Source organism: Andrena cerasifolii, chromosome 2, assembly GCF_050908995.1.
Source record: "Andrena cerasifolii isolate SP2316 chromosome 2, iyAndCera1_principal, whole genome shotgun sequence".
Taxonomy (NCBI): domain Eukaryota; kingdom Metazoa; phylum Arthropoda; class Insecta; order Hymenoptera; family Andrenidae; genus Andrena; species Andrena cerasifolii.
The window spans coordinates 4,369,688-4,394,258 of NC_135119.1; the positions used below are offsets into that span (position 1 = coordinate 4,369,688).

General features: G+C 36.9%; 1 protein-coding gene across 2 annotated transcripts in view; it reads right to left on the minus strand.

The window, feature by feature from the left end:
- Positions 1 to 6,650, minus strand: part of LOC143378511 (neurotrimin) — a 634,196-nt gene extending 627,546 nt beyond the window's left edge. For both annotated transcript variants that reach the window (XR_013088276.1, XM_076830332.1), the window contains exon 1: positions 6,518 to 6,650. Coding sequence is in view for 1 of the 2 variants with exons in the window: in XM_076830332.1 (XP_076686447.1) it covers positions 6,518 to 6,611 (94 nt within the window). In the remaining variant the exon portion in view is untranslated. The remainder of the gene's footprint in view (positions 1 to 6,517) is intronic.
- Between the last annotated feature and the right edge of the window lie 17,921 nt (positions 6,651 to 24,571).

Here is a 24,571-nt window from a genome sequence, read left to right on the forward strand (position 1 = left end):
ATACATTTTCATGTGAATGTAATAAATATTAATTTCCACATATTTTTACTTTCATTTCCATGCTTTTATGTAAGCAAGACTCACTTCAAGCAATTTATGAATATGCAGGTTGTAGTTAAATCTTACTTAATTTTCACTTTTTTCAACAGTGATTTGAAGTAGCTCAACCGCACTTAAATCAATTTCTGAAGATGGTTTCAGAGTCAGAATTAAAAACAGCATTACTTAGTCGCTAGTCATTTTAAAATTTTAAAATTTTTTAAATTTACCCACAAAATTTACACACCCTAATATTGGATTATCTTAAGAGTATAATTTTTTCTGCATACTTGGGGGCCATCCTTAAATTATGTAAGGATAATTTTGGCGAATTCCTACCCCCTCCCTTCCCCAGTATAAGAGTTTATAAGATTTGATATTCCAACCCCCTCTTTACGTATCTAATATTTTTTACACCTAATTTTTTCAGTTATTAAAGTTCTTTTAAAGGTTTATATAATTATTCATTTAACTCGGTTTCGGGAAATTTAAACTAAAACTACTGTTCTGGAACAATAATGATAAAATTTTTATTTATTGAAAATTAGGTTAAAAAATATTATGTAAGGCGCTACCTGACTCCCCCAACCCTTGAAAGAAAACGTAAGAAATTCGCGACCCCCTCCCTCGCCCCCAAAAGCCTTACGTAATTTAAGGATGACCCCTTGCTAGGATAAATGTATAGCTTTAAACAATTCTATTACTTACAGAACTTATAACTTCTAATACAAATTGACTAACGATATAATTTAGACAGTGATTATAAAGGGTTGCGTATTCTGCGTTCCTAATAAACGTATCTGGTGTATAGTCAAACACTGATCCCGAACAAAGAAATTGGATTTCGGGCCTCTCCTGAATGCCCATTGGCGCGAAGTAATTTTCAATCATACCGAATAAAATTCACTCGGCACCATTTTCGACGTATCGCAAGAATTTATCATCTACCTCGCATTACTTCCCGCTCTATCATCGTCTCCTGTAATCGCAACGATTTTTTTTATAGGATTACGTATTTAATCCTGTTAAGAGCGTTAGCAATTTAACAGTTTGATACGTTCACAAAGCTGGCGTATTTCCGAGTTTAATGGATTCAGCTTCGAACGTTTAATACGCAACGTTCAATAACGGGCGCGAAATTTCTGATTCAGTTTTCAAGGTCGTTTAAAATAATAGGCAGCACATGGATGGGAAAACAAACAACTGTAAATGTTTGTAAGAAGTAAGGAGAAAATAGGGGGAAATATTTGGTGAGGACTTTTGTGCAATTTGAACATCGAAAAAATATTGTGGAATTAAGAACAACTTTTAGAGCAGTGATGAGCAACCTTTTGTCCGAAGTCACAAGTGGAAACCTACTACACTACGCGGGCCGCAATATTAAATACATAAATATGACTAATCCAAGAATTTTAATTTATGGGCTGAATTTGTTATTCCTGACATTGATTTCTAATAAAATGTTTTTTTTTTAAATTTGATGTACTGTTCATTAGTAATATATACGTAGTTATATATACCTACATATTATAATATAAACAGGTATATGTATGAAAATTTAAAAAAATGATCGTCGTAATCGACTCGATGACGAACGGTTAAACATTTGTATTAGAAAGGACTTAAAGGGGCATTAACCCTTCCTGGTCACACCTTCTTATAATCACAAGTTGGTGACACGGGGTTCACTGTACCCCAGCGTCATTTTTTGATTTACCATTTTCGTATTTTTGAATCTTTTAACTTTTCAGTGATAATCGTACGTTCGTGATACTTATACAATCATGGTCTAATAGTCTTTTTGTAGAAATGTAAATTTTGATATGATAAAATTTGCGATGATAAAAATAAGCAATTTTCCACGGTTGTGGAAAAAAAGCGATTTTTGAATTTTTTTATATTTTTTTTCTTGTGATAAATCCCCTTTGGAAGTCGTAAAGACACGACATTCTAACTCGAAAATTATTCTTGGGGTACAATACACCCCGTGTGACCACAAAGGATTAAATAAAGTACCAAATAAACGGTTCTTATTTTTTTTATCTAAATTAAGTTAACAGAAATGAAAAAATGGGGATAATTTTATCCTATTTTTTGGCGCAAAATTCATTCCGATATCTTTTATAGTTCAAAAGATATATGCCAATGTTCAGGCGGGCCGCAGGTCAGCAGCTGGCGGGCCAAATGCGGTTTTAGAGGAAGTAACAATACTTGACAATTCAGTTTACTAAATTCGAAATTGAAATAAAAAAAATAATTTTTTCGAAATTTATCCCCGCCGCCCGTTTTTCGAAAATTCCTTATCAACATATCGTAGGATATCAAGAACCATAAAACTTTGAATTAAACTCTTTTCGATATCTCTTACAGTTTCGCAGATATTTACGATAATATGAAAAGTCGCAATTTCTTCGAGAGGGTGTTCTCACCCCTAGGATCGTTTCATTGCCGAAATATAAAATGGTTACATTATTAGCATCACTTGAGCATACATTTCTGCAAATTTTCAATTTTTTTTTAATTTCCAAGTTGACGAACTTCCCTCGTAAGATGCTTCGATTTGAATTGGACGCAAATCACGGATCAACGCATCCAACGAATGCTTAACCCTTCGTGGTCACACCTTCTTATAATTACAAATTAGTCACATAGGGTTCACTGTACCCCAGCGTCATTTTTTGAGTTACCATTTTCGTATTTTTGAATCATTTAAATTTTCAGTGATAATTGTACATTCGTAATACTTATACAACCATGGTCAAATAGTCTTTGTCTAGAAATGTGAATTTTGATATGATAAAATTTGTAATTGAAAATATGCAATTTTCCACAGTTATGGCAAAAAAGCGACTATTTAATTTTTAAAAAAATTTTTGCGATAAATCCCGTTTGGAAGTCATAAAAAGGCGCGACATTTTAACTCCAAAATTGCTCTTGGGGTGCGACCAGGGTTGCCAGATCTTCGGCATTCAGCCGGAGCCTCAGGTTTTGAACCTTTGTCTCCGGCCTCAGGCAGACACAATAAAAATCTCCGGCAGAACAGAAAATTCATATTCGTTAATGCGAATTCGGGAGGCACGCACTTTCACTGTACTGGTGTAACATGCCATAAAAAAATGAACTATTAAAATCTGTAACAAATTCTAATAAATATTCATATAATACTTTTATTATCATTACTCATTTATAAGAAGTCATTATTACAATGAAGTTCAGATGTCTCTTTTCTTATTGGCCCTTTTCTCTCTCACCCCCTCCCCCGCACCACTGCAATCCTCAATGATCCTCAAAAGATCAAGCCTGATCTGGCAACCCTGGGTGCGATACATCCCGTGTGACTACGAAGGGTTAAAACTAATTTTCTCAAAATGCATACCACATGCAAAATAATTTATCTACATCGCCTACTTACATTTAATGTGAAAATTCTTCTATTTATCGCGGTGCCACAAATATTCAGAAACTTGAAAACGTGGAATAATAGTAAAGGAACTTAACCCTACTATGTACACCCTCTTCAGCCAATCCTGCTTTCACTTTTTTCAGAACTTTTTAGATTTTGAGAAAAATATGAGGAAATTATTGCTAATATGTGTGCTCCTTGTTTTCTGACGTTATGTTAAATGCACAGCTGAACTGAATGCCGTAGGGTTAACCTTCTTTACCAATTGCATTTCTACTTAAAACATTGTAAAGACGTTCGTTTATTTGACGTCTACAGTATAAATCACACAGCAAGGGGGACTTGTCTTATTTTCAATAGAGAGTAATTGAGTCTGCGCATACAAAGCAATTATACCGCGAGAAAAAAGTAAAGTGCGCGCGCGCGCACACACACACAAAGTTCTGAGTGAAAATGATCAGTACGCGCTCCTTGTTTTAAATTTAAAAAATATCACGAAGAGAGCTACCTTTCTCAATATATCGACGTTACGCCTCCACGCGGGTTCGTTTTTATCCCGCGAAACTGAAGAGGACTACGTGACATGGCAATATTTGCGGAATTAGAAGTTTATTGCACGCATAGTAACATGTGCCAAATTTCGCACAACAGATCAAACTTCATTACGACCAGCGTGATACACCGAATAAAATTTCAAACAAATACAGATGAATCGTGGTCTGCTATGCGACTTTCGAACCCATGGCGACAAACAACGGAATCACTGGCAAGCTGGCACAAAAATCACCGCTTCATTCCCCTCGTTGCTTCAGACTTTCGTTGCATCAAAAAATCTCTGCGGTTATATTCCTCGAGTATTTGTAGAATGGAAACATATTTGCATGTTTAATTGCCCCTGAAGCAGCGAAGAAAACACCCCCATTCCGCCCTAAGCCACAACACCAACTCAAATACAATATCACAGATAATCGCAAAGAAAGCGTGGCCTCTTTGTATTTACACTTCGAGTCTTAACCTTCCGAATCTTCGACGATATACCGAATGCCACGCTGCATCACAGAAAATTAGCTTTGAAGTATTTGGAAAGACACCGTCGCTCATTTGCGACAGACAGGGCAGTTCGAGAAGTGCGACGTTTCTAAAGCTAGCATTTTAACCCTTAACTGGTATCCTAGGGTCGCTCGTGACCCCAAGCACCCAAAGTTCGGTATACAATTTTCGGTTGTCTAAGTTGGTAAACTGAATTTCTAATTAATTTAAAAATAATAGTTTAACTTTCTACGCTTCTATTATTTCCTACATTACCTAAGAAGAAAATATTCATAGTGGTTGCTCTAGTGTCGACTTTACAAATTTCTATGTCCTTTTTTATTTGGGGTCTGCCACGACCCCAGTATACCAGTTGCGTTTGCCAAAAACAGTATACCAGTTAAGGGTTAATATCCATGTTCTAACACTTTGCACTCAAAGTGTGCTCCTCAGACACAGCGAGGTTTAAGTTGATAATTCGGTAAATTCCTTGACTTTGCAATTACCGCAAACTACTGTATTTCTTCCTACACCGAACTTCAGTGTTTCATAAGTGCGGCCTGGCAATGAGCAAAAGATTGACGAGCGAATAGATTCGAATGCAAAAGGATAATATGAATAATGCAGTAACATCGAAAAGAACGGTCCATGTAAGTAGGTATCGTCACTGCTGATAGAAATGCGCTACTGTTACAGGTCCTCTCCTACCGAAACCTCGAATCTAAACAACCTTTCGCTGTGCCACTCTCGTTACCGGCGAAAAGTATAAAGGAAAATACGACTTGAAGATTCAATTCTGTAGATGGCAGAGAACGCGTGGCAGCGTCCAAGATTGTACCGAATCCTTCCAGGCAAAAAATTGGAGTATAATTTTGATGCTCAGAACGAGACGCGAAGAAACGAATTTATGGGCAACCTTTTGCTCCGCTCTTGTCCCACCTATTTGCCAAGCAATTTCCAATCTCTGCTCCGATTTCAAGGGAGTGTGTTCTGGTTAAAACGATGGCCTTTTGGAATTAGAGGCACCATCGATTTATTATGACTGTTAAAGTCTGATTACCACACCGTGCATGCGAAGTGCAAGTAACACGTGAAACTGGAAATCGTAAAATTCTTCGTGAATTCGAAATTAATCTCCGGAGGGTTTCATATCATTGTTTTGAAAGATAGATTAATTTTTACGGATACGTTAAATGCTGCGACACCCTCCGCATCTCAACTCAATGATAAAAATACTGACATAAGAGCAAGAAGTACTTTGGAGTAATTTCATCTTCCTGCCACTGACACCAACTGCATACACAAGTCTGGTCCTCAATAACTTGAATTTCACACGTCACCGGTGCACTTGCGAAAAAAATCGGCAAACACTGTCGCGAAATGAAACGTGCGTCATGCTTACCAGCATTGACACATTTTACACTTCGCAGGCCAACTCTTCGCGTGAATAAAAATTTCGTGTGAAAAAATACGAGACAGGGACGGATTTCATATTTACTGCGCCTGTTTTATCGCGGCGGTACAGCAGGCCATACATGTAACGCGATTCCGAGCGCAATCAATTTCTTTCGTTCCCCGAAAGACTAAATACGGCTGACACCTTGCATCGCGAAAGATTCACGAAGAGAAGTAAATCGGATTAAACACTTCCTGAATGTCTGAGATTAGCCAGCGGGGTGGGTGACCTATGGACGCCAAAATATTGCCAAGCCGCTAACAGTTTGTTGAAATTTTCAAGCACTACCCGGCATGAAACGTCGCATACCAATCGTAGGTAGAAGCTATTCAACTTGTTAGAAGTAATCGCATGTACGCAGGCGGAAAAAGCCGCCTGAAATTTTATCAGATTCTATGTTGAACGTGACAACCCAATAGTCCCGTCGCATAAAAATAACGGCCGGGATAATACAAAGCGTTGAGTGGAATTAAATCCCAAACCCTCGTTGACACCAAGCGACGTTAGCTGCTAGACCCGGGTGGAAGCGCGAGATGATCCACCAGCGCGCGATCCTCACGAGCAAAATGTAAATGAACGTTTGTACTCACCGACTAACTCCGGGCGGACGCCAACTAACAAAGTGGTCACTACCAGAAGAGGCACCTGCGGTTTACGCGTGCACATACCACGTTTTTCACACATGATCCACTAACACAGAACCCGCAACGAACGTCGCGCTTGCCGCGTCAAGACTGAAGTTCCGAGTTCGTGGGGTTCTCCGTATATCGCCAGCGCACGAGGATTCCCCTCCCCTGCCAGTTCACCCCAACACGAGCGGCGGTGCTCCCCGATACGAAGCGCCCCCCCACTAGGGTTGCTTCAACCCTCTCCAACCAATGTACCCGGAGAAGTTGCTGTCAATCGGCTCGCGGCCTACGGATACCCATCATCTTTACGAACCACGTGCCTCTAATTGCCCCTTGACATAATGGCGACACTGCTGCTGATAAGTCCTATCGTTTCTTATCAAGCTCATCCGTTATTGGCAATTGAAAGTTCTCGTTTCAAGGGCACTTGCCGGTGAAAACATAAAAAATTGTCTCTTGCATGTTTTCGTCCCACATCTCAAGAACGACCAGGGGAAATTTTAGAACGAAATTCATAGGGGTGCGGATTTTACAGGCAGTTAAGGGGTCGTGCTCAGTCAGGAGGCCGAAAAAAAGGGTGGTCTTTGGAAATTTTTTACTCAAAAGCTATAACAGATTTCAGAAAATTTTTTTTTCCTTTTAAGGATTGCGTCTGGTAGCGTGCGTCGTATTTTTTTTATTTAAAAATATTTAGCAATAACTGAGTTATTGTCCATCACTCGAAGGTTCTCTAAAAAAAAGGCTTCTGCGGTGACCACTGCTGCTCGAAAGTCGATCATGTAAAATAAAAAATTCAAAAGAATTTACTTCTTATATTACATTATCTAGTATTTGAACGATGCTTAGTTTTCTTTTAATTGACGAAAATCAGGCAAGATTTATAATAAATATTGAAACTTTTACTTTAAACATCAGCCATTTTTCCCAAATCAATATTTCGAAAAAAACCTTCGTTCAAATACTAGATAATATAATATAATAAGTAAATTCTTTTGAATTTTTTATTTTAGATGATCGATTTTCGAGCAGCAGTGGTCACCGCAGAAGCCATTTTTTTAGAGAACCTTCGAGTGATAGACAATAACTCAGTTATTGATTAATATTTTTAAATAAATCCTTAAAAGGAAAAAGGATTTTTTGAGAAATGTGTTATAGCTTTTGAGTAAAAAATTTCCAAAGATCACCCCTTCTTCGGCCTCCTGACTGAGCATGACCCCTTAAGGGGGGTTGCGCCTTGATGGGCCGAAAAATAGGTAATTCTTTGTGAATTTTTTCCACAAAAACGGTTCGGCATATTAATTAGAGGTTTGGCAGGCTGTTTTATTGTATCTTGAACTATTGTTCTGAATTTTTGTGTGACAATTAAAAACAAAAAAATGCCAGATACAAAGAGTGTGTTGAAAAATAATCGGGTGGTCTTCGTGTTGACGAAAAGTACTGTAAGGTTTATCCGAAACACAAAAAAGAAAAGAGATTCTTAATCTATATGAATGTGGCTATCGGTGGTAGTAGATTTATTGCGGTATCTGGTATCGTTTATTATTTATTTAAAGAAGTTTTCCCAATTTTGCGCGAAAACCTGTTTCAGACTCAAATGACGACGCTTCGCCTTCTTCAAAAGGCTGCCATTTTAACATTTTTTATATTTATTAATAAATCTACTACCATCGATAGCCATATTCTTATAGATTAAGAATCTCTTTTCTTATTTGTGTTTCGGATAAACCTTATAGTACTTTTCGTCAACGCCAGGACCACCCGATTAGTTTGCAACGCTCTTTTTGTATCTGCCATGTTTTTTTTTTAATTGTCACACAAAAATTCAAAACAATAGTTCAAGATACAATAAAACAGTCTGCCAAACCTCAAATTAATTTGTTGAACCGTTTTTGTACAAAAAATTCACAAAGAATTACCTATTTTTCGGCCCAACAAGGCGCAACCCTTAAAAATAGGTGTTTTTTAAAGATGGATTGTGGCGCAAGTATGACAGATAGAAATGTGATTTTTCTTTTAATAAATAGTACATTTATTGAACTAAAAAAGAGTCAACTTTTGTTTTAATCGAATAAAATAGGGCGCTCACGGGCGTCAAACTGTAAGTAACGTTTTCTCCAAACAATTTTTCGCGCACTATCGCCCCTGTAAAAAATTCAATGCTTGGCCGAATCTAAAAATTCAAACGGGATTCTATTCGTAATTACACACGCTTCCGCGCTACCCTCTATTGTGAAGTTTCGTACATTCAATGTTTTTTTACAGGCACTTTTCTGCGAAAAAAAAACATTTTCCGGGACCTCATCATTTAAACATATAGCAATCAGCATCTAATTGTTTTTTAACAATGAGAGAACGTAGCGCGATAACCACACATGTGTAGTTAAGGAATTTCTTTGGTTTTTTGATTTTGGATGACCCTGTCTGGAATTATCATGGCGATAGTCCAGGCCTTTTCTTTTTACAACGACGAAGCATGCGATGCATATCAGAGGCAGGAGTGGGCAAAAATGTAATAATTTTTTTTTATATACTCTACATTTGTAGCAGAATAATACGCAAAAACTTTCAGACCCTTACAGTGTATACTTTTTTCTAGTGAAAATTATAAAAATCACCTATGTTTTCGCGCGATATGACCAGGTAAAATACGTACGAATATTTTATCACTCGCAAAGGGAGTGCAAAAAGTTCGGAACACTGATTTGGTTGAAATTATGCACATAGTTAGCGCCGAGCTGTATAATAATGTATTAATGACATTGGGCGAAATACTGAAAAATGTATAAGAAAATCGGTTTTAAACTCGCCTCTTTCAGGCTCTCGATATGTACCTACATACATAACATTCACTAGTACGTGAACGCGATATAATCCAGTTGCTGTGGTAACTCGACTACAATCCATTTGTAATTCTAGACGAATGTATAAATTCCTACTTATTCATTATTCCCACGATTAATTAATTAAACTGGTGAACTGAAGAGATCAAATTTTGAACTCAATTTCCTTGCCCAATTATTTATTTAATTAAGTATATGCACAATTTTAGCTAAATCGGTGACGCGTACCTTGTGCCCTCTCCTTGTCAGAAGAATTTCTGTATAAAACTCTGAGATTGTGAGTTTTATGAATTTTGACGAGGTGCTGTTTTTAGCTTTTTTTATTGTGTAGAGCTTTTTTTAGGGAATTATTTAAGTACTAAAAAAACGGCGATAGATAGTATTAAAAGCTCGGAAACGGCGGTAGTTGATAGGTATGGAGAGCAGGTACGTCAGATGTGACAGAATTTCATACTCGAAATCACTTACAAGGGGAGGACACCATGTGGTAGACACCGATTTTGATCAGCCTTGGCACGATGGATCTATGTCGTAAATAAGTAAATAGTTGTCAATAGGCCTTAATAATAGAGATATTTACATGTAAATTATTAAAAATTTACGGTTTTAGTGGGTAAAAATTCCACACAACCCTGACGCCCGCGGGAGATTCCCTTCTGGAGGCGTCGGGGTGCCTTTCTTAGATGTCTCCACGTTAAAAAAAACTTTATAAATTTTTTTATAAATTATTTTTCTTTTATAATTTTTTTTTTTAACTTGAGGAAATCTTCAAAAGGCACCCCAACTCCTTCAGAGGGGAATCCCCTGGGGATGCCAGGGTAGTGTGGGATTTTTACCCATTAAAACCCCACGGCCACTATGAAATTTTTAATAATTTCCATGTAAATATCTCTATTATTAATCCATTGTGCCAAGGCTCATCAAAATCGGTGTCTACCACAAGGTGTCCTCGTCCTGTTAGTTTTTGCAATATGATGCATGAGATCCTTGTTCGAGCATTACGATGTACGGAAATAAAATCCATATTGTATTGAGTAGTTTGCGTTACCCTGCCATCTTCTATCGAAATATCTTAATTAACTGCAGCCTGAGTAGCGGTTAATTATGTTACTCTAACAAGGGATGATTCCTCAGTGACAACAATCGATTCCGACGAAACTTTTGTATGAAGCTGCTTTACAAACAAAAATCAAATTCATATTCTTTTTATCTGCCAAGATTAATATCGAAGGTGTAAAAGCAGCCCTCAAAATTGGGGTGAAATGCAAATTTAGCCCAATACCTACCTCGAAAATTGTCAGGTGTAGAAAAAAAATTTATTTACAAAAGCTGTGTGTTTTCCAGCAAATTGCAATGCATAAAAAGAAAGGGTGGACAGTGCCGATTAAAGGTCGCTACTCACGTGTACATTTTATTTTCCTGTACGCCTCGAAGGGCCCAACCATTAGACGTTGGTTACCGGCTGTCACAGAAAAACCATTTTTTATATTACGTCACTAACATGCTTAAGAACCACTTGTCGCGTGGCCATTCGAAAAGTAAACCATCCATGGTGTACGACAGTAGTGCACTCAGGATTTAATCTTGGGGGTAGCCGCGTTGCACGGATAAAAATATTTTGAATGCAAATTCAATAAAACTCATTGGTTGATTATAAAAATTTATTTAAAGAATAAAATACTTTTTTGCAAAGCTCTTAAATTGCTTCAGTCGTGGTTACATTAATATCCTTTTTCTGTTTTCTTTGGGGGATGGCTCAGGGCTCCTGCCCCCCCTCCTCTGGGTGCGCCACTGGTGTATAACATTATTCTCCTGATTCTACTGAAACGAATGATGAATTCACTCCTCAAGCTTTTTAATCTATTTCTGTTATCAGAGTTGGCATCACTGCAAGAATAGTAGACAAATTAGGAATTATAAAAGTTATTATAAGAAGACTCTGTTCAAATATGTATAGCAAAGTGGGTTAATAGTATGGCACGCAGCCGCTGCTTTGTTACAAAAATAATACTTAATTCAGTTTAGTATTTATCCATAAGAGAAACAACTTTGGAAGTTCTTTAATTTGATAACATCTAACTTGTATAAATATTACAATGTTACTTTGAGGAGGTATTTCATGTATTGCAACCAGAACAGTAATGTACTGTTTTCCTAATTCAGGTTACTAGTGTACCCAACTGCTGTACTTTAGAATGTATGTTAGATCTGAGTGTGTTCTGAAATGGTCGCTTGCGGCACCCTATATCATTACGTAGATACCACTGATGACATACATGAATTTTCCTTCTGTACAGCATATAAAACAGTCTTATTAATCCCCGACGATTCTCCAAAATGAGAATTCTCTTGAAGGCTTAAGCCCTTTTGCTACAGTTATCAAATCATCGTTGAACAGCATGCATGTTTACAAGAATAAAACATTACAGTAAAAAAAAACAAAAACAGATAAAGGGTGATCCAAAAATAGCCTCTTTTTGGTCCCACGATTATGGAACTGAATTTTATGCGAAACGATACTTTATGATGAGACATCAATCACGCGAAATTTTCAAGTTGAGGTGACAATTAGTTTCTGAGATATGGGATGTACGGACTTTTATGTCAGTCCGATAATTTAAACAATTATTTCCAGGGGTTTTGCTGACTGCTAACAACGAATTTGAACTTATATTTTCAAAATTCACGAAAAAAAAATCAAAATCATGAAATATAAATGACTGTGTAGTGGTTGCTTTTTTTAATATCGTCCACCGTGTTGAATCGGTCATTGTGAGTTTTGCTGACAGCTAACAATGGATTTGAACTTAGATTTTCAAAATTCACAATGGCCGATTCAGCATGGTGGGTGATATATTAAAAAAGCACCCACTACACAGACATTTATATTTCTTGATTTTTATTTTTATTTTTTTTTTCGTGAATTTTGAAAATCAAAGTTCAAATTCGTTGTTAGCAGTCAGTAAAACTCACAATGGCCGATTCAATATGGTGGACGATATATTTAAAAAAAAAAACACCCACTACGCAGACATTTATATTTTTTTTTTCGTGAATTTTTAAAATTAAAGTTCTAATTCGTTGTTAGCAGTCAGTAAAACTCACAATGGCCGATTCAATATGGTGGACGATATATTTAAAAAAAAAAACACCCACTACGCAGACATTTATATTTCTTTATTTTGATTTTTTCGTGAATTTTGAAAATTAAAGTTCAAATTCGTTGTTAGCAGTCAGCAAAACCCCTGGAAATAATTGTTCAAATTATTGCACTGACATAAAAGTTCGTACATCGTTAACGAATTTTCACTTATTTGACCTTCCATATCTCAAAAACTAATTGTCACCTCACCTCGAAAATTTGTTGTGATTGATGTCTGATCACAAGGTATCATTTGGCACAAAATTCCGTTCCAAAATCGTGGGACCAAAAAGAGGCTAAAAACGGCTTAATTTTTGGGTCACTCTGTGACAATTCCGTTCATATGTTTCTTAACCCTTTCGCTACGAGCGCCGACTATAATCAGCACCCATGGCGACGACCTGTGTGTACGAGCGCCGACTTTAGTCGGCGTCACGGAACGAACTGCCGATCCTAGCGTCGACTTTAGTCAGCATCTCCAGTAATTTAAAAAAAAAAAAAATTAGAAAAAAGCACTTTCGCGGAAATGTACGCCGCAACGAAAGGGTTATATCTGTAAGAAGACAATATCGAAAATATTTTCTTTCTTCTGACGCAAGGCCGATGAGAGGTTCAACAATTATACATAATTTTATCACTGCGAATGATGGAAATATATCTACCTTTGCAAATGATGGAAACATTTTTATGAGTAAATGACAGAAACTTCCAAAAGGCTTAATAGTACCTAATGGAAGTAGAATGATAAAATTTCCATCTCATTGCTTTTATAGAAAACAGGACACGAAACACGTTTCTGTATATAGAACATAAATTTTGAATGCTTGAGTATCTAATAATTAAAATGGATTTAGATGAAAGGACTGCGAAGTTGCTAATGTAGGAATAAATGAAAAGAATAGAAAAATTAATACAAAAATTGACTATGCCAAACAATTTTTTTATTTTTAAGTGATTAAGACAATCCACATAAATCACAGGACTTCAACCTAATTAAACATGTACATAGCACGAACTTGATAGAAGAATGCAACGGGCGTGCTCAAAATTGGAACCTAAGTAGTACATTACATTTGGGAATTTCATGTCTTTCATTTATGTTATTATATCCTAAATTACTAATTTTAAAATAATTATGTATCCTGTACACGAATTTAATAAAATATAATTTTCAACGCTAAACGGCAACGTGAATGGAAATACATTAAATGTAACACGAAAAAATCAGGTGTAGAACAATTTTATTTCAATAGCAAACTACTAAAATAAAAAAAAATTATTTTGCACGTCAAAGTGTTTGAAATATTGCAGGTTTATTACGATATTCAAGAGAAAGTATGGAGAATATGAAGAAAAGCAATGGTGCAATGATTCAGGGCGTAAGTAATAGCTCAATTCATGTTTGCATATAAATTAAGCCATTTATGCTTACAGCTGTTGCTTTCATTTATTTAATTCGGAAAATCATCCAATCCAAAAATATTTCTGTGTTTGGACAGAAACTCTCTGCGTCTACCGTTATGAAGCGGACTAAATAGGAATTTCGAACCAGATGTCTGACACCACAGTGTAAAACACAAATAGATTTTCCAAATTGGTGGTTTATAAAGTGTTTTTGTGTTAAATTCTGCCCACGTCTGATTGGTAATTCTAATATTCTATATAAATTTAATATAAATATACTGTTTAAATTGCGTTGAAAAATATTATTGTATTTACACTTATATTAATTTTCACCATTCCAAATATTATTGCTTGAAATATAATTACCCAGCTCTCTATGTGATTATTTCAAGTAAATTATATAAATGTATAATTATTATTTCTACTTTCACGTTACACAAAACAAGTGTTAGGTTTTCGTCCATAAAGTGGTGAAGCCTCTTGTGAAGCTTGAAACTATAATATTCTACGTAAAAATAAATTTTACGAATTAAAATACGCATCAAAAAAGTTTTCACGTTAATAACAAACAAGCAATTAAAATTTTTGAAATGTCGCTAATTTGTTTAATGGAATGAGCGTTACAAATTAATCTGTATATTCCCTACTTCTGTTTTAAAAATCGATTGGAATATTAAAAAAAAATTTAGTGCAACGTTTGATAATTTTCGTTCACATATGAAATGAACGACGTTTTAGTAAAATTGACTTTTTATTTCATTTGAAAACATAAAATTGTGGCTTTTATCCCCTGTCTGCAACATATCAAAAATTGCAGACTAAATGAAGGTACTATAACAAATGATATACGTAGTATTAATTTTGCTGTAGACTGGATTTCGATTAATTGGGACACGTGGGTACCAGGACACCTTGGTCCAATAAAGTGCTTGCCCTGATTATACGAAGTTTTGCGGTTACTTTCGCAATTAGTTCTCGTTCTTTAAGATTTCTCCCCAATAACTAGCTATCTCGATTAACTGATGACCCAATTAACTGCAGACCACTATACTGCATTTTTTAATCATATAATTTTGCAATCAGTCTCAACATAATCGATAATCGATACCAAGAATATTAATTATCATTGGAATAAATGTAGCATTTATTATCTTTCAAAGTAAACGAAAATTTTCAATCACTTTTTAATATAGTCAATACAACACTAAAAGAGTTGACTTAAGTTCAGAAATAATAATTCACTGAGATGATTTTAGATAACAAATTATAAAATGCAATGTTATTCAATGAACTTATATTAAGAAATAATACATCGAAATTTGACGAGCCACATAGTCAGGATTAAAAGAAAGAAGAGTTTCATTTGCTTAATATTGAAATTAATTAAATAAATCTTCTAAATCTAAGGACTTCATGCAATTTCTTTTCAAATTATTATCAACAGAACAATTAATACTTTCAATTATACAGGGTGTTTGACTATTGATGATCATCCTTTCAGGAGGTGAGTCTGCGCACTAAATTAAGACGAAAGTATAGAATAAAATTTTTTAATATCGCGCTTCGTTTTCGAAAATATTGACGTTGAATTTTAGCTAAATACGCGTGCACCGAGCTGGAATTTTCTCGGAAACAAAGGGCGATATTAAAAAATTTTATTTCATATTTTCGTCTTATTTTGACCTGTAGAATCACCTTCTAAAATAATAATCATCAGATGTCGAAAATATGTCCCTGTATGTAGCTCACAAGGGGAGGACACCATGTGGTACACACCGATTTTGATGAGCCTTGGCACGATGGATCTATGTCGAAAATAAATGAATAGGTGTCCGAGCGTTTCAGCCAATAAACCTTAATAATAGAGATATTTACATGGAAATTATTAAAAATGTTATAGTTACCGTGGGGTTTTAGTGGGTAAAAATCCCACACTACCCTGGTGCCCGCAGGAGATTCCCTTCTGGAGGCGTCGAGGTGCCTTTTGAAGATGTCTCCACGTTAGAAAAAACTTTACAAATTTTTTTTTTATAAATTATTTTTTTTTATAATTTTTTTAACTTAACTTTGTAACTTATTAAAAATTGCATAGTGGCCGTGGGGTTTTAGTGCGTAAAAATCCCACACTACCCTGATGCCCGCAGGAGATTCCCTTCTGGAGGCGTCGGGGTGCCTTTTGAAGATGCCTCCACGTTAGAAAAAACTTTATAAATTATTTTATAAATTTTTTTTTAACTTTGTAAAATTTTCAAAAGGCACCTCGACTCATTCAGAGGGGAATCCCCGGGGGGGGGGCAGGGTAGTGTGGGAATTTTACCCATTAAAACCCCACGACCACTATGAAATTTGTAATAATTTACATGTAAATATCTCTATTATTAAGGCCCATTGGCAGAAACGCTCGGACACCCATTTACTTATTTTCGACATAGAACAATCGTGCCAAGGTTCATCAAAATCGGTGTCTACCACAAGGTGTCCTCCCCTTGTCAGATCAATAGTCATTTAAAATAAATACTGAGTTTCCACTAATAACATTCATAAATGCCTTGGCAATATTATTCCTTTATAATTGTAACCAACTTAAACAAGAAAACACAAGTGAACAATTTAAAAGTGCGCAGGTACAAGTATTATTTTAAAATCACTCTACATAAAAATGAATAACATTTACCCACACATGGGTACGACGAATTATATAGTAATTTTATTTATTATACGTAATATTACATGTAATAACCATATAAATGTTGAATTAAAAAGTAAACCTAAAAATTGTGGTTTTAATAGGTATACCATGCTACTACTAACACTAAATCGTAGACTGTACTGACTAAAAAGATAAACTAGAATGTTATGTGTTAACATGTAGTAAACCTGTTATGTACTTTTAGTATGAAAATTTTTGTATTAAAATAATTATGCATCGCAGAGTCATTTATATTTAAATTTACCACGCACTCGATTTTTTTTTAAAATTCGAATTTCGTTATGAAATATTATGTTGAAACAATTCGTTCCACATTTAATGGCACCAAATTCCGAGAAAGCTAGGTTGCGTTCAACCAAATTACAAGCACTGCGTTGATTAATGAAAGTGGCGTAAAGCAGGCTAAAACATAATAGATGGTACCATGTACAAATTAACACAGTAAAACCCATGACAGCTTTCACGAACTTACAGCTCAAACTGCTGTACATATTTAGTCTTTATTCTGTGTTTAATATTGCAGATGCCGCATGTCGAAACATCTGTTACATACAAAATGAAAAGAATTGGGTGTATTTCGTAATTTTCTAAAATCTATTAATAAATAAATAAAATTGATTAATATGCCAGAATAACATACTTTTTGTCTTATAATATTATTGTACACGTTGTAAATAACATTCTGCTATCTCTGTGCATGTGCCTTTGTTTATCTAGTGTTTCTCCAATAGAATTTATTTGAATTGGATAAAAACGAGAAATTCTGCAATTTCACAGTTTATATCGATATTTAGAAGGATACAATTTTTTTTATACATTAATAACATACTTATGATATAATACTGTATAAAAACTTTCTTGAGGATATAAATAGGAATAAAGAAATGCGATTATTGCGCTCAGCATTTGTATTATTATTTTATGTTGCTTTATTATATATTTTATTTTTATTTCTTACAAAAATACATGTAATTTTAATTGTCTATTGCTGACGCAAATATTTTTCAATATAAAAGTAATTATATTAAATTAAACATGTCTTTAAGTGTGTTCATACCTGTAATTCCGTTCAAATTGACTAATACTATTAATAATAACATTCGCATCAAGGAAACGTGAAATTCGGTCAACATTTTAAATGAATACTTATGTAAACCATCACATTTAAGCGAACATCTGATCCATATACAGTAATTAAATGGAAAGTACGTCCCGTTTGACCTCATTACTTAATATTTTATCCCTCTTTCGCGTACCCAACCAGATGATAAGGAAAATTTTGGCATCAAGCCCACTTACTACGTTCCTGTAACCAACCACGCATGTTGAGATTTATTTCCAGATTATTCTGTAGAACACAAGGTTGCGTTTTTTTTTGGCACCTGTGTTATGATTAATGGAATGATATTTGGCCATATTTTGCAATCGCAATTTAACTTCCTAATTGAAGATTTACTCTGCTTAGTACTCAATGTATTAGTCAATGCGTATAAATATAGAAGAAGTATAGTATAGGTAGACACACTAAAATATATTAATCGCATAATACTCTGTTGATATAAACAAAGAGTTACTAGTCTGGTAAACACTGTATGCAGTCAGAGCCGGCCTTCTCTATAAAGGGGCCCAGATGCAAGAAATATTTTTAGGACCCAAACAATCTCTCAACGGTAAGACACCATAACATCTTTTCACGAGAAAAGATAGCAATAATAATAATAAAGAAAATAAAATAAAATAAAATAAATAAACAAATAAATATTAACATATATAAATATATACATATATAGAAATTATATTCTAATTTCTTGTTTAACAATCCTCGCATACCATCATGGTATGGTTACTACAACCATTGTGGTACCTATGTCCGCAGTGTTAAAATTAATTAAATTAATAAAATTGAATTAATTTTAATCCAATGAAAAATTTTCGTTTTCATTTTTTAGTTTTTCATTTTCTCTGGTCTCTCCTTTTCCTTTTTCTGAACCCCTGTACAGCCCCGGGCCCAGGCGCCTTCCACCCGCTGCACCCCCCCCCCCCTGTGGGCAGCCCTGTATGCAGTAATACGTTCACGTAGAAGAAAAGAATCTATGTATAGTAAAGCAACCTAAGATTTTCTATTACACTCTGGTTCTCGCATAAGTCACTTGAATATTTAAAACAATATTTTACTTCCAATGTACTTGACTCACTGACTACAGCATATCTTCTAAAAAATGATACTTTTATAAAATACATTAACTCGACATGAAGGCCTAAAATTCAATAAAAAATGTTTGCTTACATTTTTGTTGCATCAATGTTGCGATTATTGGAAGCAACACCCTATCCTGGCTATAATTCTGAGGTTTAGAATGATTTAGTTACATAACACTTTACTTAATACGAAAAACGAGTTAATGAGTACGTGTGTTAAATAAAATTGAAAAATACGGTAAATAAATGAAGGAAGGATATATCTCCCCGTTTTGAACGTCGATAGTATATTTCTCTTGTATGTGCGTGCTACACATATCAATGAAGAGATTGTTGTCAATTGTCACACGTCATATGCAAATGCGGTTAACCACACACGTTGCTGGTTTACCTGACGATTAGCTCCAGTCAAGTTAGGTGAGAATTAAACTATAATAGAATTGAAGAACACCTCCATTCAGCATGTAAAAGCGACTGTTATTCATCATTGTAACAAATGCTTTTTGCTGCTAATAAAGCATTAAAAAATAAATATATATTTTAAAGCTATAGATTTATGGCCGTTGTTACGTGCGTAATGATTGGCCAGGTCAGGGAAAGTTTTAAGGTGAAATATGACGGCACGTGGATCGGCGAGCTTGGCACGAGACTCGCCGAGCCCACGCGCCGTCAGAACGCTCACGGCTCACCGACTCGCGAGCCTGGACGAGCCTGGACGAGCCTGGACGAGCCTGGACGAGCCTGGACGAGCCTGGACGAGCCTGGACGAGCCTGGACGAGCCTGGACGAGCCTGGACGAGCCTGGACGAGCCTGGACGAGCCTGGACGAGCCTGGGCGAGCCGAGCCGACTCGCCAAGTCCCGCGCCGTGGGAACGCTCATGGCTAGCTGACTCGCGAACCTGGGCGAGCTTGGCGCGAGACTCGCCGATCCAACGCGCCGTCAGAACGCTCATGGCTCCCCCACGCTCGCCTGTCGGCGATCCATGAGCATCCTTAAGGCGCGTGGGCTCGGCGAGTCTCGCGCCAAGGTCGCCCACGTTCGCCCAGGCTTGCCGACTCGCGATCCTGGACGAGCTTGAGCGAGCCGAGCCGTCTAGCAGCGTCCCGCGCTGTGAGAACGCTCATGGATCGCCGATTCGTAAGCCTGGGCAAGCCGGCTCGGCTCGCCGATCCACGTGCCGTTAGATTTCACCTTTAGTGATAAAATCCAGATGTAGTCCCGAGTGTTGGCCGGGCATTTTAGCAAACAACTGAAGGTGGAATCAGACGGCGCGTGAATTAGCGAGCGTGCTTGGCTCGTCCAGGTGCGGCAAGTCGGCTTGGCGAGCTTCAGTCGGCGATCCATAACCGATCACACGGCACGTGTATCGGTGAGTTTGCTTGGTTCGCCCAGGTTCGGCGATTTGGCTCGGCGATCCAGGACCGATCAGACGGCACGTGGATCGGCGATTTGCGCGCAAAGATCGCCGATTCACGCGCCGTCTGATTCCACCTTAAGGCGGAGACCTCCCTCGAGCTCGACGCGCTCATCTGGCGATGGACTAGGCCGTAACCCTTGGGCACAAGAGCGGTACTCGAAATCGTGACGTCCAAGGATTTTCAAGGCCTACACTGCAATGTCTTTCCGCCGATGCCAATGTCTGGACTTCGTCAGCGATGTATAGTGCCTCTACGAGCTATAGTGACTTAGGTGTGAGGTCAGCGGGGTCTTAACCGATGTCCTGTTGGATATGGGCCGCTAAATGTTGCCCCCTACTACCTCTTGCAGGACTGTGTTTAGGGAGGATCAGGACAAAACCGGGACCCTATAGATTAAGTGTTACAACTTCGATTTTAATAGAATAAAACAGAAATTAAAGATACTGTTCATCATTATTAAAAGACACCAATTAAGCTTTGCTACTGGCTATTCAAAATTGTCTCATTGTGAGCACATATTAAATACAAATCCATTTCAGTAAGGTATATGTACTGCATTAGAACAGTAGCAATATAAATTATTTTATATTAATAACTTATTTTACTCTTTAGGCCCCAGGTTTTGCCCTGGTCTTCCCTAAACACAGTCCTACAAGGTTAAGGCCCCGCTGGGTACCTCACACCTAAAGGCTGTCGTTCCAATGCGCAGCACGCCGCGGCGGCTGGCGAACGCCAGCCTTAAGTCACTATAGATCGTAGAGGCCATATATATATATAGACAGAGCGTAAGCTGAGAGGGGTGTAAGATTCGCGGTAAGGGGAGCGATACAGGCAAATCGGGTAACGCAGTGGTTATGCATGCCGAATGCTTCCGAAGCTAACCCGACGTGCCTGTACCTGACCTCTGCCTTTTCCCCTCCAAGCCTACCGTTCCCCTCCCCGATAGTCCCAGCTTCTGCTCCGTCTACATATATGTCTATGGTAGACGCACTATACGTTGGATCAGGCCTTCCCAAGTAGGGGAAAACCACTCCTGAAACACATGTTTCGGTTCTCCCTCCACCGCTACGCCTTCAGCTAAGGTGGGACGATTCCTACTACCCTTTCTCCGAGGAGACAGTAACGCCGCTAGGAAGCATGTTGGGGCGCTTTAGGGTGAAAGTACCAAACGTGTCAAGTTTTTATAGGAAATTTCATAACGACTTAAAAATAGTAGGAAAAATGAAAATTTAATTAAGTTTAAAAGTTCCTATAAAATTATTAGTTTAGTTCCTATAAAACTTGACATAATTGTATCGTCGTATGTAATAATTTTTTAAAATTCTTTTACCTCATTTTGAAATGCTAGTTTAAATTTTAATTTTTCCTACTATTTTTAAGTCATTATGAAATTTCCTATAAAAACTTGACACATTTGGTGCTTTCACCCTAAAGCGCCCCAACATGCTTCCCAGCGGCGTTACTGTCTCCTCGGAGAGAGGGTAGTAGGAATCGCCCCACCTTAGCTGAAGGCGTAGCGTTGGAGGGAGAACCGAAACATGTGTTTCAGGAGGGGGTTACCCCTACTTGGGAAGGCCTGCGTTGGATCGTGGGAATGTTTGGGCCTGTCCTCCATCTTGGAGATTCGAGGGTAGAGGGTAAAACCTCTCCACCCAGCATTTAAATAGGAGTTTTTCAACGCGGAGCGCCAATTTACATTTTTGTCTCAAGCAAGCAAGTTCACTCGTGTAACATAATTATTCGTGCTAGCGAAGTCCCTATCCCAGTTGTAAATGACTTAAATGTCATGGCATAAAAGAGGGACACCATTTTATTAATAAATAATTACATAAGCGGATATCTAGCTGTTTTAATTCGTAACAGCGTATATGAAAAAATAACTCAACCATTAATCTATTAATGTCAGTGGACGATTTCCTGTCGTGTATCTTCATGTCCATTATGAAGTATGAATGATGCATTTGCAGTTGCATGTTACATTAGTTAACGGCCGAGCTTGCCATAAAATGCGTATCAATTGTTAACTCTAGTTACTTTGCAACAGGAAGCAATTACCATCCGCTGTGGTTAAAAATAGCTGGACCGTTTTTTAAATGCATATTCAAACTCTAAATTTCAGAGATGATATTGTGTTTCATTTCCCATTCAATTTTTTGTCATGCACGATCCCTGGCAGCAAAAATTATGCATACATAGCATTTAGAAAGTGCTAGCAACGTTTCAGGACGTAAACACAATGAAACTTTAATTACTTAATACGTTTGGTTACAATAGTATAGTTACTAAGACCAGGGAATACTAAAACAATGGGAAATTAATTATGAAAAATATATAAAGTACATAATATAAACGGTGAAACGTACGTTTTTGTACCCCTTTGCAAGGCGGTTCATAGCTGGCCATGCGTGATCGTCTTTGACAACCGTGAGGTCTCATCTTATTGGTGCACTTCGAGCACGTTCTTTGACTTAAGAATTCCGGTAAAGATTTATCGCGGAAAATTGGAGTACGACAAAATAATTGCTCGATCAGGAGCGATCAAGATTCCAGATAGGCGGTGGAGGAGGGGGCCAAACTATGGGGCCACGCGATACAGATCGTCCAGATTGTTGCGTGCCACTCTGAACCACCATACGGAAGCACGAGGGCTCATGAAACCAGCCCATCTAATGATTCCGATATTTGAACCACGTCGCTTCGCATACTTTCTCCTACTTTCCCTGAAAATGTGAAATGATCGAAGCGAAAATCGCTTTACAGGCTTTTCAATGTGCAACGAAGTACGCAATATGCTAATTTTATGGATTTCTTTGTGAGAGGAAATATGATATGTGAAGGCCGTGTAACGCAGAACTACGCTTTGTCGATGTCTGAATTGTTCCTTTTTCGTTAAAATAAAAAATCGTTCATCTACTAGTATCTGGTATATAAAAGAACTGTGCAATAGTTTAGACCAATCGATACAGTGGTTTCCGAAATATCTTGCTCACCGATATCAAAACAGCTTTCGCTAGAATGCCTGTTGTTCGGTCATTTTTTAATGTTTCTCTATAACAAAATTACTGAGAGTTGCTGCGTATATGTACTTTTAAAATCAGCGAATAGTTGTAAAAAATATACAGTAGATATTCCGCAAAAAATTCCCGAAAATCGCGTTCTTTTTCCCCAGCTGACTAGGCACAACCCCTTAATAAACTATACTAATATGTGAATTAATTTCGCTTCGTACACACAAATTTATGAGATCATATTATATTACGCTTTCATACCCAATGTAACACTTTTCCCGAGACAGATAGTCCCCATTACGAATTTGTCATCAGACAAGAAGACATCAGACCTTAATAACTTTATGAGACGTAAGTAACGGTGAGTGGTGATATACTATGTCGTAAAGAGGACACTGTGAACTTGTTCGTTTCTATTGCTTCCGCGATGCATCGCACGACTTCTATGATGCGATCATCGAACCTTGTCACCGCTATCGTCTTTCATCCCATCGCACGTTATTAGTATGATTGATCTCACTATTAAGCATGTTCAGTTCTTTCCGTTTATAATCCTACTCTGCGTAAGCTTCTGAAATTGGAACTGGCGCAAGTTTATTTTACAACATGTAGACACTGATGCTTACAATATAGTAGGTATTCTAGTTTAAGGGGAGGTTCCAGTCTAAAAATCAATTTTTTTTTTCGAATGTTCAACCTTTTAGGAATATATGTTTAAAAGGATTTTTTTAAATTCGTAAAATTCCTGGAGTTATACGCATTTGAGTAGCGGGAAATGCATGGGTAACAACCGGCCACTCGGCGCCCACGTAAAACTTTAAACGCGTTTTTCTCGAAACAGAGTTCTCAAAACGGTGGGACCTGTATCTCCAAAAGTCATTATCCGATTCGACTGAAACCTTTTTTATTTTGAAGAATATACTTCTGGCTAGGGGCATGCCAGAAAAAAAATACAAAAAATTGAAAATTCATAATTTTCAAAGACGTTGAAAGGATGAAAACTATAAGGAAAAAGTGATGTCAAACTTCAAGTGTCGTTGTTTTCTAAAAAAATGTCATTTTTGTAATTTTTTTCTGGTTTTCACTCTAGCCAGAAGTATATTCTTCAAAATAAGAAAAGTTTCAGTCGAATCGGATAATAACTTTTGGAGATACAGGTCCCACCGATTTTGATCACTTTTTTGACACCTTGACTTTAACGACTCCCCAGTGCCGTGTGAAATAATTAATGATAAAACAAAAAATATATTTCAATAATCTAAGACATCCTTAATACAACGCAAAAAGTCCCA